Raw genomic sequence first — 12592 nt, 5'->3', positions numbered from 1 at the left:
CGATTTCTCGATTTTCTATTTTTGGATTTTTCAAATTTTTGCTTTTTGATTTTCTAAATTTTCGACTTTTAGATTTTTCGAATTCCCACTTTTTCATTCTAGTTCTAATTTTCTCGATTTCCCAATTTCCCAAATTATCGAATTTTTGATTCTACATTTTTCGATTTTTCGTATTCTCAATTTATTAGTTTTTCGAATTTTCGAAAGTTTCTCGAGTTCTCGATTTTCGAATTTTCATTTTTATTTTTCGATTTTTTATTGTTAAATTTTCGATATTTCGATTGTTCGAATTTTCAATTTTTTCGTTTTTCGAAGTTTCAAATTCCCAATTTCTTAACTTCTCGCTTTCTTAATTTCTCCGCTTTTTTGATTTTGCATTTTTCGATTTTTCGATTTTCAATTTCTCAATTTTCCGTTTTCGAATTTTCATTTTTATTTTTCGATTTTTCTTTGTCCGATATTTCGATTTTTCAAATTCTCAATTTTCCGTTTTTTCAACTGCTTGATCTTTGGAATTCCTGATTTCTCAAATTTGATTTTTTTTTATTTTTCAATTTTCCAAGTTCTCAATTTTTCGATTTCTCGATTTTCGATTTTTGGATTTTTCAAATTTTTGCTTTTTGATTTTTTAACTTTTCGATTTTTAGATTTTTCGGTTTCCCAATTTCCCAAATTATCGAATTTTTGATTCTACATTTTTCGATTTTTCGTATTCTCAATTTTTTGGTTTTTCTAATTTTCGAATTCTCAGTTTTTCAAGTTCTCGATTTTCGAATTTTTATTTTTATTTTTCGATTTTTTATTGTTAATCTTTCGATATTTCGATTGTTCGAATTCTCAATTTTTTCGTTTTTCGAATTTTCAAATTCTCAATTTCTCAAGTTCTCCATTTTTTTGATTTTGCATTTTTCAATTCCTCGATTTTAAATTTTTCTATTTTTCGAATTTTTATTTTTATTTTTCGTTGCTTAATATTTCGATTTTTCGAATTCTCAATTTTTCATTTTTTCAATTGATTGATCATTGGATTTTTTGATTTTTCAAATTTTTAATTTTTTTATTCTTCAATTTTCCAATTTCTCAATTTTTCGATTTCCCGTTTTTCGATTTTTAGATTATTCAGATTTTTACTTAATTCATAGAATTTTTGGTACATTTTTCGATTTCTCGATTTTCATTTTTTTCGATTTCTTGATTTTTCGAATTTTCATTTGAATATTTCGATTGTGCAAATTTTCTATTTTCCATATTTTGATTTTTCAAATTTTTATTTTGATGTTGAAAAATCAAAATGCAAATTCGACATACAAATTCAAAACACAAATTCCAAAATTCTCAATTTTTCGTTTTTTTGATTGTATAATTTTTAGATTTTCAGCTTTTAGAATTCTTCGTTTTCTCAAATTTCGATATTTCGAGTTCTCAAATTTCTATTTTTCGTTTTTTCAATTTGTCGATTTCTCAGTTGTTCAATTTCTTAATTTCTCGATTGTCAGTTTTCCGATTTAGCGATTTTTCAATTTCTCCATTTTTTGCTTCTCAGTTTTTCGATTTTTTTTTTCGCTTCTCTGGTTTGAGCAGACAAAATCATTCAAATCACCTAATTTGCGACGTGCTTAATCGTCACATTCTTTCGATGTATAAACATAAACAATTCAAGTTAAGCATGTATTGATAATACATTGTTCCCCGTTGCTTATCTGCTTTAAATATATTTTATATTGGAATTGGGGGTGTTATTTAAAAATATTCAGCTAGCCATTACAGAAGACTTGTGCCAGCAGAATTATAAAAGAAAAAAAGTCATTGTGAAATAATATTTTCAAAATAATGCTGTGAATGTGTGACCACATATCGACAGTTAATGAAGGGTCTGATTTCATGGGGTTTTAATGTTTCGTAGTTCCAAGAATAGGAAAGTGCAGGTTTCTTGCTTCCGGATGAAAATCCTGTGATAGAAATTTTTTTAGGGGCTAATCTTTAAACAACTCCAGCGATTTGTCTGAAAGTTAAAGAATTCATTAAGTTCATGTTGGCATGGTAAAATGTCATTATTAACTTATCCATTGCTTCCTCACAAAGAACTGATGACGTATCTAATCTCAAACTTTTATTAATAAAGCAGATAGGCGGTGTCATATTACTTAATACATACTTAAATTAAAAACACTGACTATTAATCAGAATTCATCTATTTACCCCTTCCAAAAAATTGTTGACGTCATCTTAAAATTGCGCTAATTACATACCCCTTCTGCATGTAGATTTTTTTTGTATAATCCTATTAAATAATTAATGATATAAAAAATAGTTTATTACTTAAGTACATTTAATATTAATTTAAATTTGAACTAATAAAACTGAATTTTTACTACTTTGCTATTCACAATCATTTTCAATTTAGACGTTTACAATTTGAAACTAACTCCTGGTAGACCTTTAGACCCAGTACCAGTTATTACATACGTGGCACCATGATCTGGAGGCGGGTATTCAATACCATCTGTTGTCAACTTAGCACTTGTAACATAAAGCTGATCTAAATTAGGCCCCCCAAAAGCCACTGAAGTTATCTACAAACAAATTAAATGAAAAAACCGTATATACAGGGTGAAAATTACCTGATGAGCAGGCAACTGTATACTTTCTAACAAGGTTTCAGGTTTACGTGGATCGATTTTAATAACTCTATCACCGCCAAAAATCGCAATCCACAAATTCCCGTCTGTATCAATCGCCATACCATCAAGAGCACCTTTAATATCTGTCTGGCTTAAAGTAAAAATTGCTTTACAGTTGGCTGAAAAAGAACGATTTTTATTTTAATCTCACAGTTATGAAATTCTCACAAATCGTGCCGTTTTTCAAGTCAAAATCGTACTGGTCCACAGTCCCTTTGTGCGTATCGATGTAATAAAAATGCTTGTTGTCCAGACTCCAAGCAAGCCCGTTGGAAATCCCGACTTTCGTCATATGGGTCTTGACTTGTTTGTTGGGTCCGAAACTTACGAAACAACCCTTATGGGGTTCTACGTAGCCGTTGACTGGTTGAGGCCCCATTGAACCTGCCCATAGGCGTCCAGAGGCGTCGCATTTTCCATCGTTAAATCTGTTAGTAAGAGTGTCTGGGTGATCATCGACTTCGTAGATTTTTTCCTGGTGAGAGATTTTTTCGCTTAGTCCGTCCCAAGTGACTATGACCAAATCCCGGCCTACACTAACGAGAAATTTGTCCTTCTGTCCTTCCACAGGAACGATCAGTGACACATGATTGGTTCCTGCAAGTTTGTAGTTAAGTGTGTAGATTTTTTTAGCGTACGTACCAATAACAGCCTTCGTGTGCTTTTTTGTGGACGGGACATATTTGTGAATCGCTTTTCCGTAAATATCGACGAAATAAAGGCTTTGGGTTTGCGTGTCCCAGTGAGGACCTTCCCCTAGTTCAACGCTGTCCACTATTTTTTCTACTTTTGGAGACATTGCCACTACAAAAAATAAATGTAGACTGGTGAAGAAGGTAAAGATTAGAACATGTATTATGATACGGTGTTCACTTGCCATGACTACGAGAATTGGAACATAGAGGTGTCTGCAATTTCGTTGCACTGTAATTAGCGTGACGTGAATTTAATAGTGCTTTCATATTATTTTAGTGGTTTTGTGATAATTTTACTTAATGTTTTTTGCAAGGTCACCGTAGAATAAAACAAAATAAAAAAGTAATGTTCTTTGTTATGATTACGAGTAGATTGCTATTTCATATTTTTATTCCACTTTTTTTAATTAATAGAAACGTATTTCGAAAAACGTTACATAAAATATTCGTACATCCTGTACACTCAAATTACTTAATTGTTGCTTTAACTTAAGTCATTAACATAATCAAGATCAGTATAAGCTCTCATGTACAATGGGTGTATGTCCTAATTTTGACTGTGAGTTTAATGATAATTTTGTGGGATAGAACGATTTAGGATAAGTCCACTGTCCCTGAAATTTAAAATTATATAGAAAAACCACAGTTGCAACCACAAGGTTTAAAAGTACGCAATCTATTTCCGCGTATTAAAACAAAACATAAATTAAACTTCATTTCAGATGACTGTGACTTCCTGCAAATTTTGAACCTTAAATAATTTAACTGTTGCTTCGTTTTTCTGTTTGAACTTTTGTCTAATATTTATAATGAAATGATAACACTTTGATTTTTTGATAAATCGAAAAAATCGCATTCAGGTGATTTATCAAATCAAGCTTAAAATGAAACAGTATTATACAAAAATGGAATATTAACTATGTATGAAAAACTTACCGTATTTCACTGTATTTTCCAACTGTATATTTTCCTTTTCCGTTGTAATCTACTGTGGTTCCGAACGTCGCGACACGTTTGTATGTATGTGTCTCGTGCACGATGTTTTATAAGAGCTAATTGTTTTATTAAAGGTAATTATCCTAAGTTGTAGGTAATAAATCAAATTATATGTGATATTGTTAAATCTGTGTATAACTTTTGTTAGCGAAACACATGAAACATAATGGAACATATTTTCAACCCTCATTTCAGTATCTTGACGTCATCAACTTAGTAGAGGGGATTAATAAATTAGTTATCGTTAACGTCTAATAAGTCTTATCATGGCTCCATAGAAGTTCGTTTGTACTTTCTAAGATAAAATGGAAAATTCGCTAGTAAAAATTTCTTATTATTTTCATTTTCCGAGCGTAGTGTTGTCGACCGACTCTCTACTTTTACGTTTCCGTCTGTCTATGTGTCCGTCTGTCTGTATGTCTGTCTGCCGTCTGTCGGATTTTTATTAGGCAGATAATCCGAAATTACTGGACCCATAATTGTCAAATTTTATATGTATATTATGATTATTATGAATAGAATGTAGATGGTAAAACGGTAACCAGACTTTGTATAATCATCCCCACCAATAATATCATGACGTCACTTCAAAATTGTACATAGTAAATGGGTTCTAAATTGTGTAAGGTAATGAATGAGTCATTATATGTTCTTTTGTAAACTGTGCTTAGGCTGTTAAAAAAAACCGTTGCTCGTAATTTTTTTGTTATACAACTTATTTGCTATAACATTTATTTCTTATTTGTGAAAAAAAATTGAGAGAACGGGTGGGCGGGCGGGGCTAAGTTTAACTTTTTCCTGCAGAATCTTTTATAAGCAAGCCATAGCCCCGCCCACCCACCTCCTCTTCATTCCAGTGATTACTCTTAATATTGTTCAGTCATTTACCAAAAATCAATCTTAATTTAACAAATACTAGCTCCGCCTCCATGCCCTCTATATTCTTAGGGGTATGTAATTTGCCACAATCAGTCTTATCTCTACCTTTCATGGCCCCTAGAGTATGAAGAAATAGGTTTCCCGTTTCTGTTTGTCTGTCTGTCTGTCCGTCTATCCGTCTGTCCGTCCGCCGTCCTGAATTTTGATTAGACAGATAATCTCCGAAAGTACTGGACCGATTGTTGTCAAATTTTATAGAGTTCTCATTTTGAAATTTTTAATTTTTTCGATTTTGCAGCTTTTGAATGTTCCAATTTTAGATATTGCAATTTTTGACTTGCGATATCACGAGTTTTCAGTTTTTAATTATTAAATTTGTTGATTTTTTCTATTATTCATTTCTTCCTTTTTTCGATTTGCAATTTCTCGTTTCGGTTTTCTATTTTCTTTACCTTTTCTATTATTCGATTTTTCAATGTTCACATTTTACAATTTTTTGTTTTTTCAATTTTAAATTCTTCAATTTTTGTATTTGGGGTTTTTAAATTTTTAAATTTTATTTTGTTTCTTCAATCTTTAAAATTTGCAATTTTTGATTTAAAATTTCTCGGGTTTTCAATTCTGAATTCTCAGTTTTTCGATTCTTTAATTTCTCACTTCTTCTACATTTTGATTTGAAAATTTTCGTTTAGATGTTTTATTTTCTTTATTTTTATAATTTTTCAGTTTTCTGTCTTACGATTTTATAATTTTTTGTCTTTTCAATTTCAATTCTTTCAGTATTTCGTTTATTCAACTTTTCAATTGATCACTTTTTAATTCTAACTCTTTCAATTTTACGCGTTCAAGTTTTCATTTTAAAATTTTTCAGTTTTTCGATTTTCTAACTCTTAGCACGTTTTAGATATAGTAATTTTTTGATTTGCTTCAATTTTTGGAATTGCAATTTGTATTTTCCTAATTTTTTCAATTTTCCAATTTGCAACTTTTCGATTTTTTTATTTTTAGAGTTTTAATTTTACAGTTGTTCAATTTTAAATTTCCAGTTTTTCGATTTTTCAATTTTTGTTCCTTCAATAATTAAATTTTTCAATTTTTCGCTTCTTCTAATTTCTCACTCCTGCAAATTTTTCGTTTCTCTTTTTTTATTCTTTGTTATTTACACAAATTTTTGAGTTTTCGAATTTCTGATCTTATAATTTTTTCTTTTTTTTTCAATTTTTCGTTTCTTCAATTTTTCGATTTGCAATTTCCCATTTTTTTTTGTGCCTTTGATTTTATGACTTTTATGTTTTTATTTTTAAATTTGCTAACTTCTGAATGTTTCAATTTTTAGATTTTGCAATTTCTTGATTTGCAATTTCAGGAGGTTTCAACTTTTGATTTTTCAATTCTTCATTGCTTCAATTTCTGGATTTGCAATTTGTATTTTCTTAATTTTTTCAATTTTTCAGTTTTCCAATTTGCAACTTTTCAGTTTTTAGTTTTTTTTGATTTTTCAATTTTTAGAATTTGAATTTTTCAATTGTTTAATTTTATAATTTTCAGTTTTTCAATTTTCCAATTTGCAAGTTTTCGATTTTTCAATTTTGTTCCTTCAATTTTTAAATTTTTGGATTTTTTCGGTTCTTTTAATTTCCCATTTCTACAAATTTTTCGTTTCTCATTTTTATTATTTTTTATTTACACAAATTTTTGAGGTTTCGATGTTCTGATTTTATAATTTTCTTTTTTTTCAACTTTTCGTTTCTTCAATTTTTCGATTTGCAATTTCCCATTTTTTTGTGCTTTCAATTTTACGACTTCGAGATTTTATTTTTAAATTTTCCAACTTCTGACTATTTCAATTTTTAGATTTTGCAATTTTTTGATTTGCAATTTCAGGAGTTTTGAATTTTTGATTTTTCAGTTTTTCATTGCTTCACTTTTTGGATTTGCAATTTGTAATTACTTAGTGTTTTCAATTTTTCGGGTTTCCAAAGTTCTGATTTTATAATTTTTCTTTTTTCAAATAAGAATTTTTCAATTTTTCAGTTTTGGATTTTTCAATTTTTCAATTTTTAAATTTTTTAATTTTTCGGTTCCTCAATTTTAGATTTTTCAATTTTTGTTCCTTCAATTTTTCGATTTGCGATCTTTAAATTTTTTTTTGTTCCTTCGGTTTTTAGATTTTTCGCTTCTTTAGTCATTTCGTTTCGCTTTATTTATTTTTTTTTATTCTACAATTTTTTTAGTATTCGAAGTTCTGATTATATATTTTTTTTTTAATTTTTCGTTTTTTCAAATTTTCGATTTGCAATTTTTCATTTTTTTCCTTCAATTTTATGACCTCGAGTTTTCATTATAAAATTTTTCCTTTTTCGATTTTCTCACTTCTGAATGTTTCAATTTTTGATTTTGCAATTTTTTGATCCGCAATTTCACGCGTTTTCAATTTTTAATTATTCAATATTTCGATTTTTCAATTTTTTTTTTCAGTTTCTCGATTTCTCAATTTTTGTTCTTCAATTTTTGAACTTTTCAATTTTTCGCTATTTTGATTTCTTATTTCGTCAAATTTTCCGTTTCGCCTTTTTATTTTTTTCATTTATACAATTTTTCGAATGTTTGATGTTCATCCTCACCAACAATGTGATGACTTCACTTCAAAACTGTACATAGTAAATAGGTTTTAAATTGTATAAAATGACATAGTCCTACACATGTAGTTTATGAAGCCGTGTTGAGTTTTTACCCAAAACGTCCAGATTTTTGGAAAAAAAATCAAAAGTATAAAACAACATTTTGAAATTTAATTTTGAATCTGGAAAACCGATTGCTTTGAAATCTTGCAAATGTTTTAAAGTTATTGTAAACCTGGTAAATTGTTAATCAAAACATATCTCAAAAAAAAAATATATATAAAAAAAAAGTGTGAAGAATACGCACGAACAATTTTAGTCCTGTGTTTTGAGAACACAAACTCATTCAAATCAAACTATTTTCTACGTGACATTCTTTCGATGTAAGTATAAACATAAATAAACACTTGAGCGTCAGATTGTTATTACCTAGCGTTGAAGGACAAGAGTTGTTAACGATGGATTATTTTAAGTTCAACATGGTGAGTCATCAGAGTGTGACAACGGACTGTCAGTCAGTAGAGTAACATGCACACTTCAAAAGTGGGTGGTTTCTAAATTTATTTTTTTAATACTTAGGTTATCACGAAAAAGTAAAATTCCGCACAATCAAATTTTTTGGAGGAGTCAATAGATAAATTTTAGTTGTCTCACTATCGTCACGATAAAGTTCGAGCACACTTGAAATGTCAAATTGATAGTACAGATTTAGTTCTCTTGAAAAATGTGAAAATTACATGTGGGTATCCTTACACGCATTATAGAATACTAAATTTTCAAGGTTATTCAAAACTTGTTTAATTTGAAAAAAATACCAGGATTTGGAAGGCAGTAATAGAGATTTTAACATGTTAACATATTTTTAACTTACAATTATCACTTTCATGGCTCCAAAATCACCAAAGAAAATTAACGACATGACAGAAAAACCAAAAACTGACGTAAAAGTATAGCCAACTTTGATTCCTTGTAATCTTTAGTTACACGATACTCGTATAGTAAAAGATCATCTTTAAAAATCCGTTTTAGTCGACTGTTAAAAGTGTGAAATACATTAACACTTCCTTTGTTTTGTTCCCACTGTATCCTTGTCCTTGGATCTATTTTCTACCGTATTATTTTCTCTTTCATTAGGCGTTAAAATTTTATTACCATTTTTATTATTATTTACAACACTCAAACAACTTTTGTAAGTAAAGTTTATACAAGCAATTAAAATAAGTGTACCTCTATTAAGAACTTTTCCATTGTTGTACGTAAGAATTACAGCAGTGGCACAGAATAATAATTATTTTAATGAATCACATGACAACAATTACTCAAGATTTAGTAAGATTGTTTACAAACAAAAAAACCCGTTTAATTGACACTACCGAGATAACAGTAGTTATTAATAGACTTTATCTTTACTGTTAAACAAAGCAGAAGGAAAATTCCATTTAAATCAGATGTTTATAAAACGAAAATTCGTCGCCGGCAATCCCCTAGTACCCACACCGGTAATTCGATACAGAGCACCATTTTCAGGTGGTGGAAGGTCCTCATTTTCGAGCTTGTAGGCGCCGGTTGTCACGTATAATTCGTCCAAATTGGGACCGCCAAAAGTCAGTGACGTTATCTAAACAACCGCTTCATATAAAAATTCACCCTACTAAAACTGCTTTGTGTTACCTGTTTCACCGGCATTTGAATCGAGTCTAGAAGCGTTTCGGGTTTTCGGGGATCGATTTTGATAATCCTGCTACCGTTGAAGATAGCCACCCATAAATTACCATCAATGTCGATCGTCATACCATCAGCAATCCCACTTATTTGGTGCTTACTTAACGTGAAAATCGCTCGACATTTTGCTGGAAATTTCCTCTAAGTTACATTTCTCAAACAAATGTTTATAGTTACAGATCGTTCCTGCTTTGATGTCAAAATCGTACTGGTCAATAGTCCCTTTACCCGAGTCTATGAAGTACATCGCTTTTAGTTTAATATTGAAAGCGATTCCATTGCTCAGTCTCAACCCTTTGAGGTGCTGCTGGATTTGTCGTTCCGAGTTCAAACTATATAGAGCTCCTTTAGGTGGATAATCCAGCGGTTTTTCGGAAACTGTGTTGAAAGTCCCAGCCCATAGCCTCCCCAAAGGGTCGCACTTTCCATCGTTGAATCTACTTTCGAAAAATTCCGGCGCTTGTTCCACTTCCGCTAGTTGCTCGATCACTCGAACGTCTTGGAGTTCACTGTTCCAGAAGATCCGCACTATTTCTCGTCCTAGGGACACTATGAACTGGTTTTTCTCACCCTCCACTGGTATGATGAACGACACTAGGTTTAGACCGACTGAGGCTTTGCTGACTTTCTTTGTGGCTGGTTCGTATTGATAGATGGACATGCCCAGGATGTCTACGTAGTAGAGAGTCTGTGCTTCGGGGTCCCAGTGTGGGGCTTCGCCCAGTTTTACGCTGTCTGTTAATCGCTCGATTTTCACCATTTTGCTCGGACGAGCTTCGCGACTGTTCTAAGTTCAACTACTTACGAAAATGCTATCATTCTATTTAAATGTGATTCGATGAGTTTGACCTTGGTGGTTCAATCACTTTTTGACTCAAAATTGTTCATTAAAGTTCGTGAATGTGAATCACGTCGCGGTGATTAATAGTTGACATTAATTGTGAAAAATGCACTGTTGTGACTACACATGTTCACGACAGAGTGGTGTTTGCCTACTGCTCATAAAAACCTAAGGTCATGGTTTATTCGCGGAAAATTTCCGCTAGTACTTTCATGGATTCAAGTTTTTAGTTTGTTTGAATACGAAAGGGCGATTTTTCGAATTTTGGAATTTGAATTCGCTGCTGAATTTATTTTTCAGTCAACTAAGTTGTTAATTTTTAAAATCCGGTTAATGAAGTATGTTTTATAGGTAATAAAATACCATTTTTATTGTTTTATTGCTGTAAAACAACATTAAGGTATTTATTGGTTATAACCTATCAAATATTAGTAATAATGTATTATGTACCAGTAGTAATTAAGTTAATGAGAGCGAAGATTTGAATTTACCGCCGCACATGCGCACGAATTTAAAATTGTCTAAAGACTAACATCCTACTCCGATTAAAATAAAAATGTTAAAGACTTAAGTTAGAACAATGGATCACAATTATGATATTTGTGTTCAGGTAATATCACGTTCGTGATTGCAGAAAAATAGATTTTTTGGAAATCAAAATAATTCTTAGCAATGACATTGACATTAATAATAATAAAAAAGTCATAGTGATAACATTGTGTGTTTAAATTAAAACTAATTATAGATATCGATTAAGCAATAATGACAATAATAAGATAATAATGGTTAATTCAAGCCATTAATTTAAAAATAACCGAATGGTCAACAATTTTTTTTTCACATTTTTCAATTATCATTGCGCAAATAAGAAATACTCGAGTGTGTTGTACTCAAATTCCTTCTGTTGGCGAAAATATATTTCCCTAAATGGAAACGTCAGATTAAATAACGCATTGTCAAATTGTAAAATAAATTAAAAACAATCTATTCGTGTGTGGATTATTCGCACTAAAAATGGTGGAGGCGCCAGGACAATTCAAGTTTCAGAAAATTTCCACACCTGATCGTGTTTAGCGCATGTTTTATTAGGAAAGTGGTTAGGAGGCAACGTTAAACCACGTCAGTTTTGATAACAGGAAGTATGGTGAAGTGACAGGTCTACCAATTTCAAACAAAATTTGTTTTCGATGAAATGTTTCTAACACTTGTCAAAAATAGTAGGTAATTCAGTTAACGCCAATTTTGACATTATTTTGTCAGGTTGGCAACCTATTTAAAATTACAGCAAAGCTATGTTGTTTTTGGTAGACTTTTGAACAAAGAAAAACTACTTTATTTTGTTAATACACCACGAGTACCTCATTAAGAATTCAAAAGTTACGACTGTCATTGCAAATAGGTAAAATTAATTATTTACAGTTGGTGTTTTCGGTCAAGTTTTGGGTGGTACTACTGCCCAAATGCCCTCAGTTTGACGTAAATCTTTGTCAACATAACCTTTAACTAATCGCCTTTTATCACTTTTTATTAGATTAGAACCCGATAATTTTGTTTTATATCGGACGCTCTAATTTTTGTTATAAATTATAGGGTCATTTTAACATTAAGGTTATAAAAACTATTTAAAATTAAGGCATTAAACACTATCTAATTTTTGTCCAGCTAATAATAACACACTCGATCCATTCATTTCAAAAATACATTAGGACATCTGTCATTCCAAAAAAGACTTACATAACCTCAGACTGTTGTCTTCTCAGCAAAAATTTTGTACAGTGTAGGAAGTTACAGTCTAATTTCACAACAGTTAATCTAAATTCTAACCTAGAAATGCATTAATAGATCGGAACACCACTTTTTTCCAAGGCTAAAATCGATTGCACACGTGGCGATTAAATAATGAGAACTTATTAGACTGGAACGCCACCTTTGTAACTGGGGCGATACTTATCTAGATACAAAATTATGCCAATAGAAAACTGTCTATCAATCAATCTTGTTTCTTTGTTTTGTTTTTGAAGTAGTTTGAAAGAATCTTGAACACCCCTTGTGTGTGGTTTATGAAGTAGTTTGAAGAATCTTGGGGATCCCTTTTTGTTTTGTTTTTGAAGTAATTTTGAAGAATCTCGGGGATCCCTCATGTTTGGTTTTCGAAGA

The 12592-nt window shown here is 30.7% G+C and overlaps 2 protein-coding genes across 4 annotated transcripts; both read right to left on the bottom strand.

Moving 5' to 3' along the window:
* Positions 1-2292: 2292 nt before the first annotated feature.
* On the bottom strand, positions 2293-12294 carry LOC135133628 (regucalcin-like). Of its 3 annotated transcripts, XM_064062086.1 has the most exons (5): positions 4313-5041; positions 3324-3485; positions 2850-3278; positions 2622-2800; positions 2293-2573 (listed from the first exon to the last, which is right to left on the bottom strand). In XM_064062086.1, exons 2-5 carry the CDS (start codon positions 3478-3480, stop codon positions 2409-2411), a joined length of 930 nt encoding a protein of 309 aa, XP_063918156.1. In that variant the 5' UTR covers positions 3481-3485; positions 4313-5041; the 3' UTR covers positions 2293-2408. The 3 variants fall into 3 exon arrangements, with proteins under 3 accessions (XP_063918156.1, XP_063918155.1, XP_063918153.1); XM_064062085.1 differs by lacking the exon at positions 4313-5041 and adding an exon at positions 12170-12294 and having other exon boundaries at positions 2850-3485; XM_064062083.1 differs by having other exon boundaries at positions 2850-3485; positions 4313-5048.
* LOC135133621 (regucalcin-like) lies at positions 8752-10642 on the bottom strand. The gene is made up of 3 exons (XM_064062077.1): positions 9772-10642; positions 9544-9722; positions 8752-9490 (listed from the first exon to the last, which is right to left on the bottom strand). Exons 1-3 carry the CDS (start codon positions 10352-10354, stop codon positions 9317-9319), a joined length of 936 nt encoding a protein of 311 aa, XP_063918147.1. The 5' UTR covers positions 10355-10642; the 3' UTR covers positions 8752-9316.
* Positions 12295-12592: the final 298 nt, after the last annotated feature.

The sequence above is a fragment of the Zophobas morio genome, unplaced genomic scaffold, assembly GCF_036711695.1.
Source record: "Zophobas morio isolate AGI-343-1 ecotype UQ-CSIRO unplaced genomic scaffold, CSIRO_AGI_Zmor_V1 ptg000022l, whole genome shotgun sequence".
NCBI classification, from domain to species: domain Eukaryota; kingdom Metazoa; phylum Arthropoda; class Insecta; order Coleoptera; family Tenebrionidae; genus Zophobas; species Zophobas morio.
Note: the sequence above shows the minus strand (reverse complement) of the source record. Positions and strands in the feature narration are given on the sequence as shown.

Coding starts and splice junctions, on each gene's coding strand:
- LOC135133628 (XM_064062085.1), bottom strand. CDS start 3,480: ATGTCTCCAAAAGTAGAAAAAATAGTGGACAGCGTTGAACTAGGGGAA. Junction 2,801..2,849: donor CTTGAAAAACGGCACGATTT/GTGAGAATTTCA, acceptor GTTCTTTTTCAG/CCAACTGTAAAGCAATTTTT. Junction 2,574..2,621: donor TACAGTTGCCTGCTCATCAG/GTAATTTTCACC, acceptor ATTTGTTTGTAG/ATAACTTCAGTGGCTTTTGG.
- LOC135133621 (XM_064062077.1), bottom strand. CDS start 10,354: ATGGTGAAAATCGAGCGATTAACAGACAGCGTAAAACTGGGCGAAGCC. Junction 9,723..9,771: donor CATCAAAGCAGGAACGATCT/GTAACTATAAAC, acceptor GGAAATTTCCAG/CAAAATGTCGAGCGATTTTC. Junction 9,491..9,543: donor TTCAAATGCCGGTGAAACAG/GTAACACAAAGC, acceptor GCGGTTGTTTAG/ATAACGTCACTGACTTTTGG.